Source organism: Syngnathus typhle, linkage group LG13, assembly GCF_033458585.1.
Source record: "Syngnathus typhle isolate RoL2023-S1 ecotype Sweden linkage group LG13, RoL_Styp_1.0, whole genome shotgun sequence".
Taxonomy (NCBI): Eukaryota; Metazoa; Chordata; class Actinopteri; order Syngnathiformes; family Syngnathidae; genus Syngnathus; species Syngnathus typhle.
Window position 1 is genome coordinate 9,357,259 of NC_083750.1, and position 26,613 is coordinate 9,383,871.

General features: G+C 45.4%; 3 protein-coding genes across 7 annotated transcripts; 2 read left to right on the forward strand and 1 right to left on the reverse strand.

The window, feature by feature from the left end:
* The first annotated feature begins 197 nt into the window (after positions 1-197).
* epc1b (enhancer of polycomb homolog 1 (Drosophila) b) lies at positions 198-13,959 on the forward strand. 4 transcript variants are annotated; one of them, XM_061294399.1, is made up of 16 exons: positions 198-519; positions 1,335-1,459; positions 8,415-8,574; positions 8,652-8,797; positions 8,869-9,075; positions 9,145-9,293; positions 9,510-9,645; positions 9,724-9,882; positions 9,977-10,066; positions 10,146-10,294; positions 10,553-10,917; positions 11,340-11,485; positions 11,565-11,703; positions 11,938-12,301; positions 12,618-12,731; positions 12,883-13,959. In XM_061294399.1, exons 3-16 carry the CDS (start codon positions 8,475-8,477, stop codon positions 12,956-12,958), a joined length of 2,340 nt encoding a protein of 779 aa, XP_061150383.1. In that variant the 5' UTR covers positions 198-519; positions 1,335-1,459; positions 8,415-8,474; the 3' UTR covers positions 12,959-13,959. The 4 variants fall into 4 exon arrangements, 3 of the variants coding, with proteins under 3 accessions (XP_061150383.1, XP_061150381.1, XP_061150382.1); XR_009717502.1 differs by lacking the exons at positions 198-519; positions 1,335-1,459 and adding an exon at positions 2,454-2,975 and having other exon boundaries at positions 12,607-12,731; XM_061294397.1 differs by lacking the exons at positions 198-519; positions 1,335-1,459 and adding an exon at positions 2,454-2,975.
* Positions 13,960-14,236: 277 nt separating this feature from the next.
* On the reverse strand, positions 14,237-19,862 carry LOC133165045 (arylsulfatase I-like). The gene is made up of 11 exons (XM_061294401.1): positions 19,606-19,862; positions 18,810-19,015; positions 18,484-18,623; positions 18,265-18,414; positions 18,104-18,178; positions 17,827-18,001; positions 17,482-17,718; positions 17,173-17,319; positions 16,429-16,552; positions 15,819-16,270; positions 14,237-15,523 (listed from the first exon to the last, which is right to left on the reverse strand). The coding sequence occupies exons 2-11, from the start codon at positions 18,999-19,001 to the stop codon at positions 15,101-15,103; spliced, it is 2,115 nt and encodes a 704-aa protein (XP_061150385.1). The 5' UTR covers positions 19,002-19,015; positions 19,606-19,862; the 3' UTR covers positions 14,237-15,100.
* Positions 17,197-25,704, forward strand: LOC133165047 (cilia- and flagella-associated protein 251-like). 2 transcript variants are annotated; one of them, XM_061294403.1, is made up of 12 exons: positions 17,197-17,336; positions 21,215-21,276; positions 21,546-21,601; positions 21,752-21,888; positions 21,955-22,046; positions 22,526-22,694; positions 22,863-22,906; positions 22,974-23,049; positions 23,139-23,552; positions 23,711-24,121; positions 24,594-24,652; positions 24,952-25,704. In XM_061294403.1, the coding sequence occupies exons 3-12, from the start codon at positions 21,552-21,554 to the stop codon at positions 24,958-24,960; spliced, it is 1,461 nt and encodes a 486-aa protein (XP_061150387.1). In that variant the 5' UTR covers positions 17,197-17,336; positions 21,215-21,276; positions 21,546-21,551; the 3' UTR covers positions 24,961-25,704. The 2 variants fall into 2 exon arrangements, with proteins under 2 accessions (XP_061150387.1, XP_061150386.1); XM_061294402.1 differs by lacking the exon at positions 17,197-17,336 and having other exon boundaries at positions 21,076-21,276.
* Positions 25,705-26,613: the final 909 nt, after the last annotated feature.

Sequence of the window (26,613 nt, forward strand, 5' to 3'; positions counted from 1 at the left end):
TAATTACATAAAATGAACAAAAAAAACGAAAAGCGACCATTGAATAACTTAAGCCCTTAAAAAGGATCCACATTTTTCGAAGACTTCTTGACCAATTGCGTGCCGATCTCTGCCCCGTGACGCGTGACGCCACCACCCCTCCATCTCGCCTTCTGCTGATTGGTGGCCGTCGTAGTCCAATCAGAAGGCGTCTCTCTCAGCAAAGTTGTTAACCCCCAACAGTAGCACTTTTGGCGACCACCTCTACTTTCAACCTGTTTCCAAATCGACAAGGAAATTGACACGTTCATACGATAAAACTCGTTTTTGTCGAAGCAAATGGACACCACCGAGATGTTTTCCAACATTCTACCGTAACAATGGTGAAAGGAAGGAAAGAGAAGCTTGCCTGAAGCCTTCATTTTATTGGGGCTAGTTGTAGCTACGTCGTTTTTCCTCTCCTTTTTTTCCCCCTCAACTCGTGAATAATCGCCACCATTTGGATTATTTAAAGTCGCCGTTTGGAAAACGTTGTGTCCTGTAAGTATCCCTCGTCATGTGTGTTCTGGAAAAGAGAGGCACTATCGTCTCGAAAGAATATTTTTGCTAATGATTTCATTACACCGCAAAATAATTCTAAGCTGCACGAGATCTGTATGACCCCTCACCCCCCCCCCCTCACCCAAAAAAGTTTCGTTAGTATTTTCGGGATCAGAAGCTAAAATGTGTCGATCTCAAGATGTCTGTGACATGAAGTTGCCTTTTTTTCTTCGCACGACTGACAAAACCAGAAGGTCGTAAACGTCATTTGCGATTTAGTTGCTCGTCGTTCGATTATTTGAAAAATACCCTCCCTGATTTCCCAGGTTCTGTTTTCGCCTCGTTTTACACACAATTGGTTCCATTGAACTTCATTTTTCTTCTACTCTATTTGATAGCTGAAAACATTGTCGTCTGCCAATTGTTTTTTCAGGGGCGTTAGCTCAACAACGCCACAATTCCCCTTAGAGGTAGCTTGTGGAACTCCACAGCCCTAATCTCCCTTTACGGGAGACATTTTCTTTCACTTTTAAAACAGTTTCCGAGTGTCTCGATAGCATGCATTGGTCAAATTACATCTAAGACGAAAAATGATATGTTTCTTGCTGTACTGCAATTGGCTCGTTTTATGAAGTTCCGATGTTAAATTTTAAAATAGATTGACAACTTGATACTAATTGAATTAAGAATAATGCTTCCCCCACGTTTTGTTCTATGAGCGTTGTGCGTTGGTTGTGACGTTAGCTACTAAACTGACGTTGCCGTTTTAGTGATGATGATTTGACAGTGTGGTAAAATAATTTATGTTCTCGCAGGTGCTCACCATGGATGTATTGGATTTATTGGACTTCATGTGCTTCATAGATTTTAAAAGAGAAGTGAAATTCATTTGGCGTGATCCTGGATAAAGTTTGGATCAACTTTGTCTTCGCTATGGCTGGTAAGTTGAGACGTACGTATATTTGTGAACTTTAAAAGTTGAGGATTGCGTTTTTCCATGTTGAATTCTGGTGCTTCTACGCTTGTGTCCACTAGATGGCGACACGGCAAAGGTTCTAATCGTTTTTTCAAATATTTAGCCGAATGGATTAAATAAATGTAACGTTACGTAAAACATTTTATGACCTGTTTTAGACAACTGTCTCTATTCGGTGATTGGGACATTTAAGTCTCATGACTAATCCCCAACCTATTTACCATTCATGCAATGATTTGTTAAACTATTGTTGAAATATGAATTATCAGGATCAAGTTGTTGAGATGCTAATTTGTTTTTGACTACAAATTAAGGAATTTGTAATTACCGGAATCACCTTTCAGTTGAAAACATGATTTTTTTTTAAAATATCAATGAAGGTTAATACTGCATTTATTATGATTTAAGTACGCAGTATAAGTACATAGTAAAAAACAAATTACAAAATTGAAAAATTGTTCACCCTTTAGTCACATGTAATTTTCGGCAATATAAAAATGATTCAAAATACGGATATATTTTAAAAACGGTATTAATATCCATATTTTGTCATTGGATATTATTTGTGGCATAAGTTTGTCTATATTGTCATTTAATGCGAATATTTGTATTATTGACATTGTGAAATTACTTGTTTTGTGAACTTGTGGATTCAATTTGACATTGGTATTTTGTTTTTTGTTTTTTCCTGCAAATGTTGGTCACGTCAACGTAATGTTTTTTTTTTTTTTTACGTAATAATTTTTTCATCCTCATCTTTGGCGTATTAATAAACAGCTAGAAAGTCACATCGGCACCAACATAAATTGCACTTTTTCATCCACTTCCACGCGCGCCTTCCCGTGAGCGCAGCGCGCACGCGCTCGGAGTCGCGTGGGAATGGTCGCCCGGCTGGCTGGGCGGGTTTGTTAGGGTGGGGGTGAGGGGGGAGTGCTAGGAAAGGAGGGGGTGGGGGGTATGCGTAGTGAGGGGGAAGGAGGGCTGGACCGAGGCGAGCAAAAAAACACGCCAAAACACTTTTAAATGTCCGCCATGTTGCCCATGGCGTACTGAGCCGCCAACGCGGAGGGGAAGCGGAGCGCCGGGAAAACGCAGGCCGAGACACAGCGACCGACATCCGGGCCTCCACCCCCACCACACCACACGGCGGCTCCGGGCTGGCGACGCCCTACCTTAGCGCTTGACAAGCTTACAAAAAAAAGAAAAAAAAAACGTCAGAGTTAGCCGCCCCAGAATCATCCATGAAAGCTTCACTCGTCACCGCGGTGAATATTAGGAGCTCGGATAGACACTATTTGTGAGAGGGGGCACCTGGAAAAGAGCAAAAATGAGTAAATTGTCGTTTCGGGCGCGAGCACTGGACGCCACCAAGCCGCTGCCCGTCTTCCGTTGCGAGGATTTACCCGACCTGCACGAGTATGCGTCCATTAACAGGGCCGTGCCGCAGATGCCAACGGGCATGGAGAAAGAGGAGGAATCGGTAGGCTTTCTTTTATTTCATCGTGTCATCTTGAAAATGTAATTTTTGCTTATTTTGCCACCATCACAGTCGCTTTCCTTTTTGTTCTGCGCAAGCCCTCACAAAATGGCCGCCCTTTTCCCCCCGACGGAAACACGACGAATTCGGGCCCTAAAATGCATATTCTTCGCGTTTGGGTTACATTTTGGGCAACGCGGGGATGCGCAGCGTCGATTTTGGATTCATTTGTCGGCTTTTCGGTGGAGATTTGAGCGTGAAGCCGTTTTCCGAGTACAAAGAGATCATGTGACTTCGGCGCGGCGGACATTTTGTCTCGGGGCCTTGTGTTGGCGTAGCGGCGAGGGGAGAGCGACAGGGGGCGCCCGAGGGCAATGTCAACACTGCACGCACCCCTCGCTTGGGACAAATGGATGGCGGCAGCGAGCTACACTTTAGTACTAGCATGCAACTTGTCCCCACCGGCCATGGCTACTTTGTCCGCGATCTTAACCTGAATGCGTGGAAGCTCAAATGCTACAAAATGCGATGCTTTAGGTTCAGATGTTGGACTGTAGTGACACCGTCAAACAAGTAATCTTCCTCTGGTGGGCTTTTAGTCCCCGAGCTGCATACTCTGACAGGAATGTCTAATGGTTTGCTTGTATTGCTTAGTGATACGAGGCTTTTATTGTTGCACGTGTGTGTTTGTCACTTGTTAAGAGGTTAGCAATAACGAGTATGTCATATTGTGTCTCTAGAGGACTTGTGTCTTTAGCCATTTGAGGGATGTCATAATCTAATTTTGATTTGGGTCACATTAGGAATATAGGGTGATCATTTTTGTTTGTTAGACACAGTACTTTATCAATACAGAGGTTACGGTGACATGTATTTTGGTTCCCCTTTAGCAGTATTTGGGTGGTATTAAGTTTAACCAAAATATTTGAGTTAGTGCAAGACTTGTGGAAAACCTCTTAACCCTTGAATTTTCATTGACACTGCAAGACATTAATTATTGGTAATTTAGTTTGTGTAATGTAATCCTGTATAATGGGGAGGAGTTACCAATACCTTGCTTGCATTATTGACAATATGAGGGCTGCTATAGTTCACAGTAGTGTAATTTGGATTTATCTAACAATGACTTCTGCCATGATGTACTTTGATGTGCACTTGAGTTCAGGTTTTCAAAGTCAAGTCAAAGTCAGCTTTATTGTCAATCCCTTCATATGTCAAGACACAAAGAAACCGAAATTCCGTTTCCTCCATCCCACGGGTGACAAGACACAGTACACGATAAACATACAATTAGACGACACAAAATAAAAACAAGAAGGCACAAACAATAAATAATAAATAAATAAAATGAGTGATGAATAAATAATAAACAAATAAATTGGTAAATGAAGGCGATTGGGCTTTAATGTAATGTGCATTTCAGCAATGTGAAGTTGAATTGTCGTTTGCAATATTGTATTTAGGTTGATTTGGCTTAGTGTTTAGTCTACAAATGTATATTTTGAGCACATCAGCATAGCCAAATAATTGGTCATAGCTTACAGTACTAAATATTTGTGGAATTATTTAGCAATATGTGGGGGGAAGGAAGACATGACCTTTAGTAGTGTGTATTTTGCTCCTGGCATTTGGCAGCATGAGGGAAATAATTTACACATGGGGATATTTCAGTGTACATGAACCAACAGGAGTTAGAAAGCAATGTCATAATTTAGAGGGGTATATTTGGTGACATTATTTTGAGTGTATTTGTCTAGTGGTGTGCTTTTTGGTCGCTTCTGAGCAATATGAGGGACTTGATTGTGATGAAAGTGAGGTCTAGGTTTACATCAGGTCACTGTCAAAGACACTTGATTACTTTTGAGTCTGTTTCAGTGTATTTTTAGTGTTTTGACACACCCAAAACATGTGTGATCTCATATTTGTCGTCAGTGCATGCGCCCCGGTAAGGAGCCTTGTAATTTCATCCAGTTTTACACTTGCGCGTGACACCGCGGGCTGTCCACTCTCTTCTTTTGCACACTCTGAAGGATGCTGAATGAGCAGCTGACTGGCGAGTGTCACACCAGTGTGCGGGTTATATTACTACTACTACTACGACTCGCAGTGTGTTTCTGTTTCTGCTGCCTGCCTGCTTGCTTACTTGCTAGCTTACTTACTTGCTAGCTTGCTTACTTCCTAGCTTGCTTGCTTGATGTTGGGGGTTCAGTGTGTCAGATGTCGCAACAGATCTGCAGACCAGCATCGGCACATGGTGCCCAAGAGGCGGGTAGAGAGCTTGAGGTATTGTGTGTGTGTGTGTGTGTGTGTGTGTGTGTGAGTGAGGGGGGTTGATGATGTCACTTAAAAGTCTGCACTCGCTCAGCTGGAATACTGTGACATCACGAAAATAGAACGGGAAAAGCGAGGCCAAAACAAAAATGGGAAGACTCAGCTGAGGCTTCCTGAGCAGCTTTTTCTTAGGGTGGTCACAATTCTTTTTTTTTTTTTTAAGCTTCTCCAACACACACACACATAATTTTATATATAGATATAGATATATATAGATATATATATATATATAGATATAAATAGATAGATAGATCAATATATATACATATATATATATATATATAGCTCTACTGATCTTGCGATGTTTAGCGTACCTAAAGAAATGACATTATCATCTTGTGAATTTTTGTTTTATTTATGCAATAAAATAAGCAATCACAATGCATTCTCAGATAATTGATTACCGAGGTTGTTTGACTCCACTTTCTTCTGACAAACACCAGTATGAATGCAGTTACAAATAGTATTCTAATCATACTCGCTCATGTCTGCACTCGCATAACGTTTAGGTACCTACACTTCGTCAACAAAGTAAATGTCTAGGACGTACATGTATTAGAACATGATTTACTGGTGGGAAATAACATTTTTATTGGAATGCTAATCCTTGTGCTTGGTGTGAAATAAGTGAGTTTAGCCCTATTTTCATGTTTATCTTGCGGTTATGTAGTGCAGGTGTATGTGGGCTAAGTGGCGGTTCTGTTCTGTCAAAATGACAGTGGCTCAGCACATGCTCATCGTGTTTGTTTTTGGATCGCCATGTCTTTTATAGTCTTTACGCTTAGATAGAAAATGACCTCGCTGTCTGTGGTCCTGCTGGAGAGCCACAGGCATCTGAGACACACACAGACTTAGCCTGATCTAGGTGCATGTCAGCATTGTGGAAAGTGGCTCTGACAGCCGACAATGTGTCTGACAGGTTGCTTGGGTCGGCACATGGATAACTGACAAGCTGTTACCTCAAGAAATGAGGCAATGTACACATTAGAATAACAATCCTGAAAATAGACCGTTTTGACCTCAAATCCACATCACTTTCACTCACTCTCTAAAACTTCTAGATTTCATTATGGCGGGAGAAAGTGAAACATTCAAAAGTGGGTTTACATTGCTCAAAGCTTGACTATGATGATGCCACAGCAGCAATCCTTCATTAAAACCGATGTCCTTTTCTCGACAAGAAGACATGCAGCATCATTGGAAACAAGAGAAGGCAAAGGTCATGGGGCCTCCACAGCAATAGAACGTAAGCCTGCATTGTCGTCTGATCTGGCTGGATGTGGCGCGCTGCAACTTTGTGGTCATTTTGAAGCTCTCGTCTATGATGTTTCAAATTGTCAGGATTAAGCTATGCTTTGGTTTGACACGACTGCAATTATCTGTAATATGCCAAATTAACAAAAGGCTTGAAGAAAGCGTCTGCTCCCTGTAGACTGGTCCGCTTTCTTATTTGCAAGCCTTCAAAACAACATTTTAGCATTTGCTTACATTCCCACCATGTTTACTCAGGCGGCGCATTGACCGGTTTGCCTCCGAAGCAGTGTGCGCTACAACCCCCCCCCCCCCACCCCCCGTGCTGTCCGTCACGCTAAGTGTCACTAGCGGCGTCTGGGATTGTGACGGTGATGGATTCGCTCATTTCTGAGGCTATTTGGGGACGCCAAAGTGCTCATTGGAAATTCCGACTGTTTGCTTCCACCCGAGCTCAGTCGGTCTCTCGCGTATGGCTAACCCCTGCCAACATAAGAAACACTCCCGATTGTTTTGTGGCTATCAGATTTATCATTGTTGGTCCGGTTACATTTGGTCCCTTCAAATGACGAAGGCGTGTTTAAAAGCTGTTGGAATTTCTACACCTGATTGGGATGTCAGCTCAATCTTAGCTGAGCTTTTGTTTCATTCATATGATCTCACTCATTGAGTCTTGTCCTGGATCCGCCCACGTTTTGCACAACCACAATCGCCACAGGGCGGAATGTAAACACGTTTTCCCTCCATTCAAAAAAAGCAGTGTGACAACAGCAGCAGGGTGCCTTTGTGTCAACAAAGCACTGCTGAGTCACTTGCCGCTGTCGAGTGTAACTTGATACACACGGCGAGCTTGCCAGCAAATCAGTAGCAAAGCAGTGATTGGCTTTTCATGTACATTTTTTTCGGATGCTCCTTAATCCAGCAACTGTTCCTATTTTAGGCTTTAAATCTTGAATTGTAGTGGAATATCATGTAATTGGAGGGAGGGAGTGGGTTGACGCATACTTGCATGGTACTGCGTTTGTTACCTTCCTTCAATCCTCAAGATTTGCTAAAATGCTTTTCTCACAATTCATTATTTTGAAGGACTTAACTATTTGTGGGGGATAAGGACACAGCCTTGACGCCATAGCGAAAGGAATGGCTGCCTCCCTCAAGTTGTTCATATATTGGTCATTTTCTTGTGAATTTCAACTTGTACCAATTAGATCGCTAGTTGCCAAAGGAAGTTACGCACTAGCTTTGTTTTGTACGTTTTCTCAATGTCTCAGCTATAAATTGCAACGTGAGGTCATGTCTGTATTGCGAAAGCTTTTATTGGTCCAACTTAATAAATGGAAATATCATAAGACCCGATTTGCTAAGGAAAAAAGTAGACATGTTTGAAATTGGCATCAAAAACACACTGATTCTTAAAGCCTCCTCTGATTTAAGTTTGCTATTGACCAGTGTATTCATTTTGCCCCTGGATTCTTAAATTTGATTTTCTCCAAAATAAATTTGGGTTTATATTGTAATTGCTGTAGTTTAAGATTTCTTAACTTCAGTTGTGCACAGTTGGTTCATACATTATATGTTGATTCATACTAAGTGCCGCATGACTTTACAATATTTCAATCTGACGTTGATTCGAGTAGGCACTACCTTATTTAGCAAAGCTGCAAATTAAATAAATGGAAGTCCATATCAATTTTAAGGTAAATTATTTTTTTCACCATGCGACAAACAGGCCTTTATCGTGGAGCAGTCAACTGGAGTGCATATTCTAAACTTGAACACTACAGCAATAAGCGTTCCTCGAGCGTAATATCAGTATATAATATGTGATTCAAAGTTGCAACACCGTGTGTGTGTGTGTAGGAACATCACCTCCAGCGGGCCATCTCAGCACAGCAAGTCTATGGCGAGAAGCGAGACAACATGGTCATTCCGGTGCCGGAGGCGGAGAGCAACATCACCTACTACGAATCACTATACCCCGGAGATTACAAGATGCCAAAGCAGCTCATTCACCTACAGCGTAAGTCGAGACCTTGCTGTCTCACTGTTCCACAGTCCATCTGTCTGAATCTTAACGGTTGTGCTTTCCTCGTTCAGCTTTCAGCCTGGACACGGAGCAGCCGGACTACGACCTGGACTCGGACGACGACGCCTTCGTGGCAAAGTTGAAAAAGAAGATGGAGATCAGCTTATTGCAGTTTGAGGAGATGATCGACCGGCTGGAGAAAGGCAGCGGGCAGCAGGTTTGTCAACATGAAAGCGTTTCACATTATACTTGATGCAAAAGTGGCTGACAATCATTTTTCCCCTGAAGCTGGTTAGTCTTCCTGAGGCCAAGCTGCTGCTCAAGGAGGACGATGAGCTCATCAAGGAGGTGTTTGACTACTGGAGCCGCAAGAGGAAAAACAGCAAGGCACACTCGCTCATCAACATCATCAAGCAGGAGAAGCGCGACGGCTCCAGCACCAGCGACCCGTACGTGGCCTTCCGAAGGCGCACCGAGAAGATGCAGACCAGAAAGGTGGGTCACCTCTCCCAGCGTCCTTCCAAAGGTCTTTGAGATCGATACAAACTTAACGTCTGCCGACAGAACCGCAAGAACGACGAGGCGTCCTATGAGAAGATGCTGAAACTCCGCAGGGATCTGAGCCGGGCGGTCACCATTCTGGAGATGATCAAAAGGAGGGAGAAGAGTAAGCGAGAGCTGCTGCACCTCACGTTGGAGATCTTTGAGAAGAGGTTAGTCATCGAGACTAGCTGGCTATTATATTGAGCCCATGTCATTCAGCCTTAGATTATGAAAAGTCCTGATGGACCTGGCCTCCTTGAAAGAAAAAAAAAAGGTTATGCTAATGGATGCATGTACAAAGAATGAAAGTATTATGAAAAATACATTTGTACAGACATTATGTGCTTTTAATGTCAACTGGACCCCCCACTTATTTTTCCCTCCAGGAATGTCATGTCGGACTACGGTGGTGAGGTCCTGGCTGAGGTCCTGGCAGAGCGGGCACTGGTTAGGCCGCAGATCATCCCGCTGGTGCCGCTTACTAACCAGTACCACATGGACCACAAGGACTACAAATCCAAGGTGAGCACCTGGTCACCTAAGTCCTAGACTTGTTAGTAGTTCTGGAGTTGAACCTGTATCTCGGCATCCCCTCTCAAGCCTGAGAAGATGGAAGTCCCTCGGCAGAAGAGGAAATATGAGAAGAAACAGAAGGCTCTTCCGCTGTCAGCTGGCGCAGCGCATCACCACGGTCCTGCAATCTTTAACGCCAAGGACCTGAACCAGTACGACTTCCCTAGCTCAGATGACGAGCCTCAGGTACTAGCCCTCTGCTGCCACCTAGAGGCTGCTTGAAAAAACACCGGACAAAAGCGCATAAGTGACTCAGAACTTTCTTTTGGCGTCTCCGCAGCTGCACTCTGGGTCGTCGGAAGCTGAGGAGGAGAACGACCCGGATGGCGCCTACGCTTTTCGAAGGAAAGCCGGCTGCCAGTATTACGCTGTGAGGGTCATGCCGTTTCTCGTCGTCATCAAGCTTAGTGAGATGGAGATTGAGTGTTTGCGTACGTGTTTGTTTTTAGGCTCGTCAGGATCGCATGGGCGCCTGGCCTTGGTCACCGGCCGGGGAGGGCGGCCTGGCGCACGCCCGATATCGCTACAGTCTCACCACGCTCACCGTGCCGCGACGATGCCAGGGCTTGGCCCGTCGACGTCTTGGACGAGGGGGCAGGTAATGTCCCTCCCTCCCAACTCTCTTAGGCAGATTCTCTATTCATTCTACAAATAAACCTTGATTTTTGGTTTTGTGGTGGCCTTCAACCTTTAAGGTCGTTGGTTCTCAACTTTTGACACGTGGGGATCCGCATTTTCCTACTCCAGTTTAGAGGCTTTCCGCAGAGTAGAATTTTCTAGGGTGGTTGCAGAACAAGCTTCTGGTAGTTGGCGTCACTTTATTTCTTGTCATGAAAATGGCATCCTTGCCTTCCAGGGTCTTACTGGATCGAGCCCACTCGGACTATGACAACGTTTTCCATGAACTGGACCCGAAGACGTTAGATTGCGCACCGCCCCCATCGGGCTCGCCAGCCGCCAGCAAGTTTGTCAGTACCTCACCAACCAATACCTCAGACAGAAGCAGCTCCTCGCCTCCCTCGGACCTCAGTCAGATTCTTTTGAGCATAAAGGCTTGCCGGTGGCGTCACTTCCGACCACGGACACTACCGCTGCACCAGCTGGACAACGCCCACCCGTTGTTCCGCAGAATCAGTCGCTGTGTCAAGCGGCCGCTCACCAATATTGGGCCGTCAGCTCAGCGTGTCTTACGGCCTGGACCGCCGTTGCAGCCTCATGTTGGTGAGTCTCATGCGCGCATATGTCAGTTGACTGAAAGGCTGGACAAACTCTTCTGTTTAATTGCATGTGAAAAAATGTACAGTATTTGCTCACTGACCAGGACTTGAACTTGTGCATTGAATACATTTACCAAAATATCAAATTATGTCTTTTATTATACAACAGGCTTTTAGTTGTCCAATGTCCCTCTGAAGGTTGGATTATTGCGTTTGGCAACATGCTAGTTTTTGTGGGGGGCTGAATGTCAGCCATTGATTTTGTTGATATGTGGCAGACTTTAGTTTGTGAAAGTAATGCTCAGTGCTTCGATGGAACGTCTGTAAAACCATCATCGTGCTACCAAAACATGTCTGAAAGTGCCTTTGATGCTCTTGCTCAGAGTTGATGTGTGTTACCAACATGTTTGTGTTTACGTGCGTCAGCCCTGACTGCCGAGCAGTTCCAGCAACACCAGGACCAGTTGGCGCAGATGCAGATGGAGCAGCAGCTGCAGCAGCAGCAGCAGCAGCAGCAGCAGCTTCAAACCAACAGAGCCGCCACCGCCCACAGCACAACGACTACAACACAGGTAAGCACGACCGCGACTAACCCGGCCGGGCCACCCATCGCTAGCCGCAGCTCAAAACTTTGGCTTCTCATCCCCTCAGGTGTCTGCCAACACGTTGGACCAGGCTAGTGCTCAGTTCGCCGCCTCTGCCCTAGTCTCCACCGAGCAAATTCTGGCCCTGAAAACCAAGGACGAGCTCAGCCTGGGTGGCAGTGTCAACGGCATCCTATCCCCCACAGGTATCGGATGTCCCCTTGCTCCAAACACCTGGCAAAGGTTACGATTAGGTTATGTCTGTTCCCTCGTATGTGCTTGGTTAAAACTGAAGTTACCTTATTTGAAAATGCACAATGTTGTCTACACATAGCCCTTCTCACTTTTAGGAATGACTTCCAACTCCTTGTGATACAACACGATTGGCGTCAGACGTTTCTTCACGTACCGCATATGCAACTTCCGCTGTTGTTGTTTAGGTGCCTACAAGGGCTTGCACCTCTCCAGCACAGCGTCTCCCTCACTGGCTGCCCCGGCACCGCCCGCCACCCTGTCCAGCGCCGCTTCCCTGCATCCGTGCAGCGCCACCAGCGCCGCGCCAGCCTGCAGTAGCAACAACGGCACCGCCCACCACGCTGGTCCCGCAACCACTAATGCCACTCAGGTTCCACTGGGCAACAGCCTCCGACTGGCCGTGCCCGCTGGCAAGCGGGTGCATGCCCCCCGAACGCTAAGCAGCGCCATGTCGGCGTCTGCTTTAAAGCTGGCGCACGCCGCTGCCAACTGTCAGAAGCCCAAGGTCCCCTCGGCCACCGCGGCCTCACCGCTGGACATCGTGCCCAGGTGAGACAAACACAAAAAAGAATAAGACAGTTGTCACGGGAGAAATGTTAACCCGTAATAGACTATGGACAGCACAAGCACTTTTAAAGAAGACAATAAAAACTTGCATGCAAGGAGACTGTCCAAAAACGTTTTTTCACAATGACTGTTTCTTAACCAATTATTGTTGAAGCAATATCACACAAGAAGGATTGATATAGACTAGCCATGCTTTTTGTTTCTTGGATGTCTTATGGCTCCCTGCTTGGCAACACATCTATCGATCATTCTGCAGACCTTGCCGATTCTCTACTCATTTCAATCAGGTGTGTTGCAGTTGGGAGACGCATAACATTCAGGAAACCGGCACCCAAGGACCAGGGTTGAAGAACAACCCTGGCCTAGGGCTTGGCATCATGGCCATAAAAGAAAAGCAAAACTTGCCCAAAAGGTATTTAAAACAACAACCACCACCCTGTCACTCCCCAACCGGCCAACTAAATACTATGCTTAAGCTTTAGGCTTAGGTTATTTTTTTGGGCTATCAACGTCCGTGCGCGCCAACATAGCTAACGTTAACGTTGCTAACGTTGCATCCGCAGGGAGAACCACGAGCAGGACAAGGCGGCGCCACTCAGCAGTCTGTCTGAGAACACAATGGCCATGGAGGTGACGTAGCCTGCACACAAGGGACCCTGTGCTTTTTTTGGAAGGGGGGGGGGGAAAGGCGTTTTTAAAAGGTGCTATGCATCGTCCGTTAGGCTTGAACATGAGCAGACTGACTGGACTTGACTGTGCGGTGAATGCTCTGCGGAGCCACTTGTCCGGTGTGTTTGCGTGTGTATTTATGTGTATGTGTATATATATATACATATATATGTACATGTGTATATATACATACACGTACGTACACATGTATCTACATATATGTGTATGTATACATACACGTATATAAAACTCCACTGTATTTGTTACTGTTAATAAGAGATTGTAAGTTAATTTGGCAATTATTAAATGTACAGTGCTGAGTATTTGTAGGCCCTGCCCCCTCCAGCCCTCTTGTATATAACATGAATTGAATACACAGTTGTTCATTTGTGATGTTTTGCACTCAAGTTGTTAGAAAAAAAATTAGAGAGAAAGGACAAACCGCCGTTGCTGCGACCAGTCCCAACACTCTCACCTGCTTCCCACCCTCCCCTCGTCTATTTATTGTGCCGCGTTTTCGTCCAATCCTCCGTTGCGACCGCTTGTTCTTCAACCAAACCCCCACCCGCCATTTCACACGTCTTTTCTACAATAAATATTTTTGTACTTAATTTTTTTCTTAACTTGATTTGTGATTTGACTCTGCAAAAAGATACATTGGTTTTGTTTTTATGCTTGGACGTGGCAGAAAAGGATCAATCATTCCACTTCAAAAACTAAGATAAAACCCCCACAAATTTTGAAACTTAATAGGCATTGTGGTCGTCAGTGTGCTGATTTTCTCTTCTGTGAAGAGTTTGGTACCAAACGTGGAGGCTTCATAATTTTTTTGGTGTGCGTGCGTGTGTACACGGCAGTGGGCGCCCCCTAGTGTGTGTGCTGGTGTGGACACGTCCGCGTCATGCGGCAAAGATGAATGGAAGTACTCCTCAAAAGAAAAGGTGTCAATGAAATAAAAATCCAGGGCATTATATCGCCTCTGCTTTTGTTTTTGTTTGTCTCCTTCCTTTGTCTCTCTGGAATGCCTCCTCCTGGAAATTCACAATAGACCATGGCTTAGTGAGTTATTTAAAAAAAAAAAAAAAAAAAGTTCCTGGGAACATCTCATTTTGCTTTTCTGAAAAAGTATCTGATGTTTTTCAGGTAATATCTAAAGAATTAAGTCAATCTTTCTTCTGGGGAAAAGATTTCCCAAATTTCAAGAAATAAGTCTTCCAGTGACAGGTAAAAAAAAAAACGCACTCGAAGTAAGTTTTTGGATTTTTTTCTTGGAAGTTTTTTTAATAGAAAACTTGAACCAGAAAGGTTGTTATAGTTTTCGACCCAAGGCACTCAACTGCAGAATGGCTCAACTTCAGCACAACAAACGTTAATACCTCAAACATGCTGCTGGCTAGAGAAAGCAAAGCTCAAATTTCTTGATGTCTGGCATCACCAACTGGCCAAATTGAGTGCGTTCAGGTTTATTGCACATCTTTGAATTGAGGTAACTTGGTTCGAATCAAATGTAGGAAAATGGTGACATGGGGGGTGAAGATGCTTATTTAAACAATGCAATGTTTGTGAATGTCAATGAAAACAAACATTTGGAGCTTGCAGAATACTAGAAAAAAATCAATTAAAACAGGAAACCCTCCATCGCACATGGTTTAAAATATAAAAAGTACCAGTGGGCTTTTGAACATTTAAGATTCATACCAAAAGTTGTACAGACTCTTGACTGTTAAGTTACAATCACTCCACATTCAACAAAATATTCAAAAAAAGTTGTTGGGATGTATTCACTGCAAAAAGTGAGGCAAGCCTGTATTTTAGTTGAAGAGATTTGTGAGTAATCGAAGCAACAGATACCGGTCATTGATAACACAATGACATCATTGTTAGCTAGCGTCATTGGCGGCGTCACTTTTGCGTTTCATGCTTGTAGGGTTTCCTCATTGCGGATTGGCTCGATGACGATCCACAGTTGAATCGACATCTCCATTGTAAGGTCAAATTTTCTCCTAGTTACTGGACATAAAAATAACTTGAACTAGAATTATGATTAGACCAAATTCATCCTGGTATTTTCTTGATATTTAAATTAATGGGGCTTTCTTGTTGCGATGCGAATCATATGCGACTGGACATGATTCCAGTGTTGAGTTTCAGAAAGAAGGCCTTGAGCTTACACAGTCGGCATTTGTTCTGTTTCTTCTTTCTGATCTTCTGCTGGACCTTCTGGTGGTTCATCTTACCCTGGTCTTGCTCCCGGTCAATCCAAGGTACCCAGGCATTATCGTGCCGGTTGGGGTGGGCGCGCGGGTCGTCGGGCGGAAAGTGGACGGGCACGGCGGTGCGGTTGTAGTGTACGAGGCGGGTCAGCAGGTAGCGCACCACCTCAGGGCGCTGGCGGGAAAGGTCACGGCGCTCGTACGGATCGGCGCTGATGTTGAACAGCCAAACGTTTTTAACTCCCTCGCTGCTGTTTTGGGTCCGGTGCGACGGAGATGCTCGTTCCAGGTTCCACCAGCGACCTGCCAGCGTTGGCAGGACCTGCCTCCACCAAAAAAGCACAGTTTTAACCTTAATTTTTGGTTTACCGCCCCGATCTACGTAAAACAATGTCCTCTGATTGGTCCATCGGGTCTACACATTACACCTGTATATTGCGGAAGCCACACAAAACAACTTTACAGATTTTGGAATTCTGTCCACACTAAAGGCACACCTAGTTTTTTGAGAAAGTTAAAGGCTTTTAAGTGTGCCTTATGGTGCAGAAAATACGGTACTTATTTTGTCTCTAATTTCTTCAGAAATAAAGGGAAAAAAAAGTGTAAGTAGCGCGTACCTGCGGCGGGACCCATTCTCCGTGTCCGGGGTCTCCAGTGAGCAGTTTCCAGTCTCCGACCCTGATGGCCGCCTGGACCGACGTGTCCCACGCGGGTGACTCGTTAGTGCCGTCGGGCGGGATCGCGTACTCGGGTGAAGCGTGTGCTGTAGGCTGAGAAGAGCGTTTAGCCTTGAGGCGAGACTGGACCTTGCTTTCGGTCCATGATAGGTTGTGTTCCGGACAGGCCATCCTTCTAGACTTGGGCTTTGATGCGTTTTCCTTCATGCGGGTCGCGCGAATGATGGCGTAGTCTGGGCGACCTTTGACCTCAGAGTATAACTTCTTTGTGCCTTTAGACTTTGATGATCTGAATGCAGACTTTTGTTTGGTGCGCTGCTTGAGAGGTTTCTTCTTTTTATTTTGCTTCTTCCTCTTGTTGGGCTTATGGAACCCTTTCAAGAGCGTTTCTTCTGTTCAATCAAAACAAAGATTGTCATCACACTTGAATTTTCACTTTGGTCGCCTAATCTTTTTGACCCCATGCTGCTCAGTCGGACTGTCGGCGTTCGTCGAAAAACGTTGACCACATCTAAATGTTGCGTTTTGCCGACATAGTTCAGCAGTTTACCTGCGTCTCCGTGCGGCGCGGGGGCTTTGTGCAGCGGGTCGATGTTGTGTAGGATCTCTTGGCGAGGAGACTCTTTGCCTTCGCTGATGGCGGCCCAGGCGTCAAAGCCGTCCAGGCCTTGGCTCTGCGGCAAAAGGAAAGTGCACACGAGAGTTGTGGCTACTTGGCTTGTAGAAACCTTTTTTTTCTCTTGTTCTTCTGTCAGGCAGCTAAAAGCAACAAATACTGATGAAACATTAGATCCGAGGGGGATGCATCAATAAAAATAAAAATCTTATGTTGTAAGTCATCACCAAAGCAATCAAGAGCTCCATGTTTTGTACACCGCTGACATCAGAGGAGCGCATTCGTCTCCATTACTGTCAAAAATGCTTTTCACTTTTATGATCACTGTCAAACTATCCAGCACTCCCGCACAGCTCGCTTACATTCACATTCAAACGTTGTTGCAACTCACCAAAAGCACTTCAGCCCACATACAAAAGCATGAATTCTTTTAGCTTTTTAAATGGAAAAATAGTAACTTCCTAAAAAAAAAGAATTAAGAACAGTGTGCAGATGTATTTTTAGCTCAGATTTTTTTTTCTTTTGGTGAAAGTCATTTTCTCTGAAAGGTTTTTTTTTTCAGGGAAAAGAAACAAGAACAAAGATGAGATTAGGGATTTTTTGTGTGCTTTTTTTTTTTTCTTCCTCTCTCTAGGTTATTGTAACACTTTTAGTTCCTTAACAGCAGTCCTGACTGACCTCGCTGACGTTTCCTCCGGCAAGGGCCAGCAGGGTGGGGAACCAGTCAGTGATGTGAAGGAGAGCGTTGGACACCCTCCTCCGTCGCCGCAGCAATGGGCTGTGCACAAACCCCACGCCGCGGATGCCTCCCTCCCAGTACGTCCCCTGAAACCAACGAAATGGTGCGTCACATGACCACAAGTACGTCTTTCACCTATCGTGCGGCGAGATGGCATGACGTGTACTCAGAAAATAGTGCTTCACATTGCAGTTGAAAATGTTATCTTTGTTTTGGGTTGTTGTACGTTTTGGGAAAACTTGCGCAACCTTTCGTCCCCGGAGCGGCCAGTTGCTCCCGCCAGTGAAGGGCTGGGCCCCGTTGTCAGTGGAGTAGACAATGACGCTGTTGCGGTACAGGCCCGACTTGCGCAGCGCATAGGTGACGTTGCGCACCGCCTCGTCGACTGTCGACACCATAGCGGCAAACTTCCTCCGCGCCACGTCGGCCATGCCGCGGTACGGGTAGATGTACGACTTGGGCGGCTGCAGCGGTGTGTGCACCGCCTGCACACAACAAAACAAAACGCTTTAGGGAACAAACCCGGCTACAAAAGATGACGCTGCTAAAAACTTTTAACCCCAAGAAATAAGTCTCTCGTTGTGAGCTAGTACCTGCAGGGAGAGGAGCAGGAATATCGGTTGCCGGGCGGGATTGTGACTCTGGAGTATCTTACGAGCTCGCTGCGTGAAGAGCGTGGTGGAGTACTTGCCCTGGTGACCCCAGGCAATGCTCTCGTTGTCGTGGAGGTCGTACCCGCACACGCCGGGGCCGTCGCACGACCCATAACTGCGCGTATGTGCCGCAAGCGAGAGTGAATGAGTCATGAGATCAAGTCACGTCATCTAAAAACTTGAAGCTGTGAAAATCCCAAAAGCAAGCGCTTGTTACCTGTAGTAGTCCACACTTCCTGTCAAGGATCCAAAGAAGGAGTCGAAGCCTTTCCTGGTGGGCAGGCACGCTTTCCTACACGCGAGACAAAAAAAAAAAGTCCCATTCAAAAAAGCCATAGGTCTCTTGCGCGGGCCAAGACTTCATTGTGGGGTGCTCACGTGTAGAATCCGAGATGCCACTTGCCCACCATGTGCGTAGCGTAGCCGGCCTGGCGCAGCCTCTGGGGGAGCGTGTCCATGTTAGGGGGGAGGCAGCTGGGCTGGCTCGGCCTGATGATGGAGTGCTGGAGACCCGTGTGGATCTGGTACCTAGCCGCCCCAACCAAAACAAGGCGCGTGGGGTACTAGTGGACTAGTAATGTACCAGCAGTGTACTACCTGCCAGTGAGGAGTTGGCTGCGCGAGGGTGTGCAGATGGGCTGGACGTAGTAGTTCTCCAGCTTGACACCTTCCGCCGCCAACTTGTCCAATGTGGGCGTCTTGATGCTGGGGTTGTGATAGCCGATGTCGTTGAAGCCCTGGCGGGGGGAAAGTTAGCACGTTGGCATCCAACACCTGTTGCCATCCCTCCCTTTTTGCCGTAGCGCCTTGACGTCCCAAGTGACGGGTACAAGTGGATTTTATCAGTGCGTACTTCAGACCCCCTGCTGCTAGATGGCGCCAGCAGTCTTCACGATCAGTTCATATCGGTTTTGTGCATTCACCTGATCATCGATGAGAATGAAAATGATGTGCGGCTGCTTCCTGCTTCCTTTGGCCGCCGGCGTGTCATTTTCGACTTTGTCGGTGTCGACGGTGTCTTCGTATCGCTGCTCTTCCCAAATATGGCAGTGGCTGTGGTGCAGGCGTATAACACAAAGTATCAGGAGCAGCGATGTGATGGAGGTCGCCCGCATCTTTCCTGTGAGGACTACAAACACAAACGGTGAATCTTATGTGAGCGCCCCACCAGGGGGCAGACCTCAGGAAACACCTTCAGACAGCATTTTTCCTTTTTTTTTTTTTTAACGTTTTGGGCCTTTCAAAAGAAGACAAGGCGTCAGCAGAGGCTCATAAGAGAAGAAAAAGACCTGCCGCAGCCATTCACAGGGCACAACTGATGGTTACCAGTCTTCCATGAAGCTAACATGCATCTTTAGGGAATGCGAGAGGAAAACCCCATACAAGTTGTAACATGCAAACGCCACACGCACAGCCGAGATTCAAACCCACAACCTCACAACATTTGTAATTGTTATTTATTAAATGAAAACGATGACGACAGAACATCTGATACGCCGTGCTGCTGTCCTCCTCATACATGCCGATTTATTCACGTTATCCCACTTTATGTTCTCCACCCAATGTTTCCCCTCTACGCACCAACGGAGCGGCGCTCCCAGTTTTGTTGTATACCTGTTGTACAATGACAATGAAGGCATTCCACTCTATTCTGCTGCATTGGAATTAATTTGAGGAGCCTGTCAATTAGCAATCAATCAATTTGTCAATCAATAATACCTCGATTATGGCCCCAATGTAAGTAAGTCACTTCATTCTCGTTCTTGCTTTTCAAAGTTAGCCGAGGACGCTGCCGTATGTGCTCATGCTTCCAAACGAACTTTTCCGTCCTCCAAAAAAGCTTCTTCACACTCCCACTGGAAGAAGAAAAAAAAGCAAAGAAAATCCGCACTGGTCAAGTCACACATACTCGTTTAACAAGAATTCCACCTTGATCCGCCGAAATAAGAGTTGCCGGAGGACACCGCAGCGGCAAAACAACACAAAAATAAGATTTAAAGTCTGTCATTGCTAAGAACGACAAAAATCATGAACAAATCACTAAGGGCATTTTTTGATTGATTACAAATCGCTAACGTTCAGAGCTAACGGCGGTTGGTGGCTAGCTAACAAAGTGTTTTAATTTATAGTATTTTGTTTTTTGTTATTTTACGAGCACCCAAACCATAACGTAACGCCTTGCATTGTGTTAATTTACAATAATATTGACAAATCGCAGCGATCGTTAGCGTTTATTTTGAAAGGTACAACCAGGCTACATCCGGCGCAACTCTCTCTGCCCCCACCCCTTTTCCTTTCCACTGTCCCGGGGGAAGTTTGGGCTTAAATGGAGCTCAAAAAGGTTTTCACGCTGGTATTTAACCCCCACCCCACTTTACCCTTTACTGGACACTAACATCATAATAATTCATGTCTGAACTTTATATTCTTCTTGGTTCCACCCTGAACAAATGCTTAACACGCGAAATGGAACAACAAGCAGACCATCTGGCAAGGAAATGAAAATTGCATGATGAATGTAAAAAATGAAGCACATTCAGCCTAACCCAAAGCAAATGTTTCCTTGGCATGTTGAAAAAAAAGGAACACGAAGCACATTCAGCCTAATCCAAAGCAAATGTTTCCTTGGCATGATGAAAAAAAAAAAAAAGGAACACGCTGAGAACAAGTGCTGTCAAATGCATCAAATTAACTCCAATATTGTAGTAGAGATCTCTACTACAATATTAGAGTTAATTTAAATAAAAAAGTGCCTGCATATCATATAAACAAACATTTGTACCATAAAACCATAATTAGCATGACTGGGAAAATTGAGTCCCGTAAAAAAAATGTACTGCATTTAGCGTTTAGGGTTTATAGGTGATCTTATGGTTCAAATATTATATAATCTATTTTTAAACCGGACGTGAATAATGTATTATACTTGCGCTCTATACTTTTAGAAATACTTCAACTCCCATGATGCATCCTTGGGCGCGTTCGGAAATACACTCCTATGCGAGTAGGAGTGCTCGGGGAGGAAGAGTGCGCTCATTTCCCATTCATTTCTGATCGCAGTCGGAGCCCCAAGTGCACGCAGTGGCACTCCATTTTTGCTGGACTTTGAACTTGCGAAGAGTCAAATCAAGCAAAGCACTGAATTACTGAACCGACGCACTTGAACTTGTGCGCCCTCGGAGTGAATTACCGAACGTACCCTCTGTGAAGTGAAATGAAGTGTGATGAAATGTAAAGTGAGCGGGGCCTCCTCTCCAAACATTTCAGATTGTTGTGGTGTCCGTCATGTCGTGCGAGGAAGACTCATCGCTGCTCTTTCTCATTGTAGAACATTTAAAGACGAAAGGCTTGCTGGTCGCCGCTCGAGTGCTGGAGGAACATGTTAGCCAGGTAACGACAGTAAAAAAATGGACACATTTTTGACATTTTTAAATATCCGTTTTCCGTGCGTGCCAGCCGATGTCGTTTGTGAATGGCATACGGACGAAGAAAAAGCACAAGTAGAAATAATAGAATTTAGAAGAGTGTTTGCTTTTTGGAAGGGACTGAACAAAATGTACAGTTGAAGGTTTGTGTCAATTAAGCCCCCACGCCCACCCCACCGACCCTTTGGAGCTAAGCTAACATTGCTAAATTGACCAAGACAAAATTTTGTGCAGGCGGAGATGCCGAACGTGAGCTTGAACCTACAAGACATCTACAAAGGATGGACGAAGTGAGTGGGATTTGAAACTGAGTCTTGCCAACAAAATGTCAGCTGCCATAAAATGTAGCAAAAAATATAGTTTTGCGCCTATTACGTTGCTAAAAAGTGCTCAAGTAGCAGCATGGGCAAAAGACCGACCACTATATATATTGCGTGCAGGTGGTGCTCGCATAACCAGCATGCCGAGAGGCCGGCCGACGGCTGCAATGTGCCCATCAAACTTGAACCTGAAGGTGGCGCTGACGAGAGCCCCGCCAAATACAACAACAACAACACAGATGCTGAAGGGCTGCACGGTATGTCTCTTTGAAACTTTTTGATCTCAGTTGTGTTTTATTTGAAAAGATTTACTTTTGACTTAGCCTCCAAGACAGAAGGCGTGGAACGCTCCAACGGACATGACGACAATGGCTGCCGCTCACCTCAACCTGAAGACAAAGAACGAGCACAAGAGGTAGATCAACTATTTTATTGTTAAAGCTTTTTCAATGTCGCTGTCCATTGTCGCCCTACACGACAAACTGGATTTAATTCATTATCAATAAGAAATTTCTCATATCACGACAGTGAGTCTGTCTGCCATCCCCAGCCCAAAAGTGAGTGCCGACTGTCCACAAATAACTTTGGCTTCATCAGGCGGAAGCGGCCCAGCCCTAAAGTTTCATTGCACACGCATAGCTGCGCTCCACTGGCCGTAATAATGACGTGTGTATCTCAGTCATTCACAACACACACGCACACACACGTCTGTCTGGCCTGTTTCCTCCTTTGTGATTGTTGCCATCCATATTCCCATCACGCCAAGCCGTGTCATCTTGGCTAACTTACTGCTGTTTTTTCAGCCTTTTGTGCAGTATGCAAACGTGACGTTCAAGCAGACATCGATCAAGGAGCAGGCTGTGTTCACTGCCCTTCGTGCTCTTTTTCCTCCAGCAGCAGCCAGAAGTCACCATCGATGTCCAGTTGGGGTCACGTGCCAATCAAACCGAGGCTACGCCCGTGCAAGCCAACGATTGCTCGGACGACGAGGCGCAGGAAAGTACAACTGGCTTGAAAGATGGACAAGAAATGTTTTGCGCCATCAACGTCCCGCCGCCTGCAGGTATGAGCAGCCTATCACAACACACACACAAAGTGTCTTCTTTGGCACATTGACGGCAAGACTCGCAAGCGTCTGTGAAGATGTCGCATTGTAAAACGGGCGCTTTCAAATGACTCCGTGTGACTTTATTCTCACAGTTTCATGAGTCTTTCAGTCATTTGTGTTTAGATGCTAATGTCACGACTGAGCAGGACAAAGAGGAGGTCGCCAAGGTAACAAACACTCCTCAGGATGCAGATGTTGATGGCGACACGGTGACGTGTGCGCATGTGTTGAAAGATGGAGCTCAGTGATGACACCGCCCAGTCGGAGCAGGACAACAACCAGACAGGGGCGCCAGAGTCTACCGATCACGGTTAAACACTTTTTTGACTGGTTCATTGTTTGAACTGATGGTTTTGTGCAAGTTGCCACTTCAAATGGAATGTGTGTCTTTGTTTTTAGACAAGATGGCGGCGGAGAAGCCAGAGCACGTGGATGTCGCCATCACTCTTAACATCGACGTTGGTAAAAGTGACGTTTGTCTCGCCGAAGAAGCAGCAACTCCCAAGAGGAAGAGGAAGAGAAAGAAGGCGACCAAAATGGCACCTGAGGAGGCCCCGGAGACGAGGCAGGAAGATCAGGTAAAAAAAACAAAGAAAGGCAGGAAGAGAAAGAAAGAGGAAGATGAAAAGGAGGAAAAGAAGGAGCCAGAGGTGGAGGATGTCGTGCTTCCACCGCTGGAGAAGAAGAGAAAAAAGAGGAAGAAGGAGGAAGAGGAGGAGGAGGAGGGAGAAGGTCAAGACAACAAGGATGTGCAGTGTGATGAAGGAGCAGCAGGGGGCGATGCAGACCCACAAAAGGAGCTGCAGGTGGAAGGTATAAAAACAAAAGCTGATTATAGCTCAGGTGGAAAAATATGACATTTCGCTTGGAATCTTCTTGAAAGACATAAATGATTCTCTTATCAAATAAAGCACTTCTTTAAACGTCCAACATTTCTCATCAGCTATTTTTATGTTTCCTGTTTTGTGCAGGTGGCGCCGACCCTCAACTCTCCACCCAGAAGCGACGTCGACGACGGGGGAAGCGAGCCCGGAAGCAGACGCAACAGCAGCGGGACGCAAGCGAGGAAGACCGAACTCCTCAATCCTCCAAACTGGACCTGGCTAACAAGACCACCACGGGACCTCAAGAGAACCACTCTCTGACCAGTGCCGCCAAGGATGAGACAGAAGCCAGTGAGGAGAAGGTTGAAGGTGCTAGGGAGGCCAAGAGCAAGAAGAAAAGGAAGAAGAAGAGGTCAGTCCATGAGGCAGCAATGGAAGAAAGCAGAAATGGCGAGAACGCTGACGACTCACCAGAGGTGAAAAAAAAGAAGGAGGAGGAGGAAGCTGCCCAAAGTCACAAAACTCCTCTTCATGGCGACTCACTCCGCAAGAAAAAAAGTAAGAGTTCACTTCCAAGTTTCAAATCAAATTGAATTCAAGGGCTCATTGACTTACTTTCAAAAAGCTGTGAAACCTTTGGCGCAGAGCTCGTACAAAGTGATGGAAAAAAGAAAAGCATGAGCTGACTCAGCAGTTGAATAGAGCCAAATGATTCTGCCCTTTACGGCTTCTGTACTGAAACATTTTTAACCAAGTGGCCTGACACAAACGCTTCCAATGCAACTACTTTCACTCCTTTTCATCTATAAAAAATAAAAATAAAATGTGGACATTTGGAGTCTTTCAAAATAGCAGATGAGATCCCACAACAATAGTGGCAAGGAATTTGGGCCATCCAAGTTTTCTGCTGCACAGAGGCCAGGTCCTTTTGGACATTGCATGGGATTCTTTTGGAGAGTTTGAAAAAAAGGAAAAGATGTTTGGCAACGCTTTATGTTAAAGGGAGAATGACTTCCTATTGTTGTTGCAGAGAAGAAGAAGAAGAAGGTGAAGAGCGAAACGCAGAAGGACCAAGACGCTGAACCCGCGGTAAGATTCAGAACCAGATCACAGCTGTCTAGTCGTAATGACGAGGTCTTAACGTCATTACGTGGCCTTCAGAAAATTTTGCAAAAAACAAAAATCTCACAGTATCCATCCAGGTTGGGACACACGGTTTGAACTTTGGAAAAGCTTGGCCTCATTTGTCAAAAAAATAATGTTTTATTTGCGGACAGATCTAGTACAACTTTATTGAAAGGACTTAAATTCTTGACAAAAAAAAGTGGGTTTTCTCTGGCAATAAGGAAACATGGAGCCTGACTTTGTGTGTGATTTCGTTATTTCAGTGTGTTTGAAGACCACCACGTTGGACCTGAAAAACACAAACCCACTCCACAATCAGTTGCACCTTTGCCACCTCCACTGCCAACTTTTTTGTTTTTGGGACGTAGACAGTTTGACATGTAGGTCTTCCATGTTTGTATGCAAATTTCACTGTAGCAAGTAAAATGCCGTGTTGAGAAGAGCCCTAAGAACTCCAGAATCCATAGTGTCTCCTTTGAGTGCATTTGTGCTACCTTGAACGTGCCCAAGTCGAGGCTCCCCGCCCCTGCCCGCAAGTTTTTCAGTGTTCAGAATGGAGGCTGACATTTCCAAGAGACAAAGTAAATGTGAAGTACAAGCGCCACCGCATCGATCCAAGTAGCTTTTAGGCTTAATGAGGCACAAAGAGCAACAACAATAGGTCATTGACTTTTCTTGGTTAGAAGAAAAAACATGCCTACAAAGACACACTCTTGATTTGACGTTTCGCTCCCACGCATTTGCCGCTCCAAATTGTCCGTAGGTGCGAGCGCCAAGGGTCGTTCGTCTCTATTTGCCCTGCCACTGGCTGGCGACCGGTTCAGAATTTCAAAATTGAGCTGGGCTAGGTAAAGTAAAAAGAAACTAGTCAGACAGGACAACAATGTCAACCTAAGAGCAAGGTTTCCTGCTGTATAAACGTGTGACATTAACATTGTGAGTGTTTGCCCAAAATGCGACTGATTAACATTTTGTTGAAAAATCTGATGGTAATAAAGTACATACTGGAGTCGTTATTTACGTGTCAGCAGAGCCAGTAACATCCACCAGGGGGCAGTAGTAGAGCGTGGAGGAGCAAACCCCAAGCGCACAAAAGGAAAACGGACACTGAAGCTTTACCTAAACAAAAAATCATCCACTCCAAAGCGAGACCACTGTTGATTTTGGAACCACTGAGCCGCGTCCTGGGTTGCGTGAGCTTTTTTAACTCAGTCAACCCCCCTCCATTTTGGGGGTTTTCTCATTGAATGAGTCACAACCTGATGTTTTCCTGAGATAAACGCTGAGCTGCTATAGAAGTAGCCACCGTAGCAGATTAGCATAGCTTTGCCCAGGACGGTCGGCACGTGTCCACAATATTTATAGCCTGTGAATGTTTTTTTTTCTCTTTCTTTTTTTCATTATCAGCATCTGGCAGCCGTTTCACTTGCAGGAGTGCCGGGACTTCAGTCAGTACAGCAACCGTTTGTATTTTCTTTATTTTCCGGATGAGTCTGTCCAGCCTCTGTTGGCAGCTAATCAACCTCTCCAAGCTCAGTACTCTCCAATCAATTTGGCAACAATTGCGGCGGCACAATAAAAAAACAACAAACGGACAGCGAGCAGCAATGTTTTGTAGCTAAGCTAGCTGAGGCACATGCCTCGGGGTTACCGGAAAAATATGGAAGGAAAGTCGTGAAAATGCGCGAGAAAGATTGCAAAAACATATTGAGATTTAATATTGAGAATGAAGGGGGCAAATTAAATGAATCACGACTCTGTACCTCACCTTCATAGATAGCGAGGCTTCGCTGTACAGTTTTTTTTCCCTCAATGCTGCCAAATCGTTTTATCTGCTGTGCTGCAGCCGTTATGCAATGAATCACGCCAGAGCGTTCTTGTAGAAATGTCTCGGCTAGCTACCTGCCACGCTCCGTCGAAATTTT

Excerpts from the sequence above, each read along its gene's own strand:
- LOC133165045 (XM_061294401.1), bottom strand. The coding sequence starts at position 19,001 with ATGCGGGCGACCTCCATCACATCGCTGCTCCTGATACTTTGTGTTATA. Across the intron at positions 16,553-17,172 it reads CCGGAGGAAACGTCAGCGAG|AGCCAAGGCCTGGACGGCTT; the intron begins GTCAGTCAGGAC and ends CTTTTGCCGCAG. Across the intron at positions 16,271-16,428 it reads CGCGCCGCACGGAGACGCAG|AAGAAACGCTCTTGAAAGGG; the intron begins GTAAACTGCTGA and ends TTGATTGAACAG.
- epc1b (XM_061294397.1), top strand. The coding sequence starts at position 2,823 with ATGAGTAAATTGTCGTTTCGGGCGCGAGCACTGGACGCCACCAAGCCG. Across the intron at positions 10,295-10,552 it reads CGTCTTGGACGAGGGGGCAG|GGTCTTACTGGATCGAGCCC; the intron begins GTAATGTCCCTC and ends CTTGCCTTCCAG. Across the intron at positions 11,486-11,564 it reads GCACAACGACTACAACACAG|GTGTCTGCCAACACGTTGGA; the intron begins GTAAGCACGACC and ends TCATCCCCTCAG.
- LOC133165047 (XM_061294402.1), top strand. The coding sequence starts at position 21,172 with ATGTCGTGCGAGGAAGACTCATCGCTGCTCTTTCTCATTGTAGAACAT. Across the intron at positions 22,047-22,525 it reads ACAAAGAACGAGCACAAGAG|CAGCAGCCAGAAGTCACCAT; the intron begins GTAGATCAACTA and ends TTTTTCCTCCAG. Across the intron at positions 22,907-22,973 it reads ACAAAGAGGAGGTCGCCAAG|ATGGAGCTCAGTGATGACAC; the intron begins GTAACAAACACT and ends ATGTGTTGAAAG.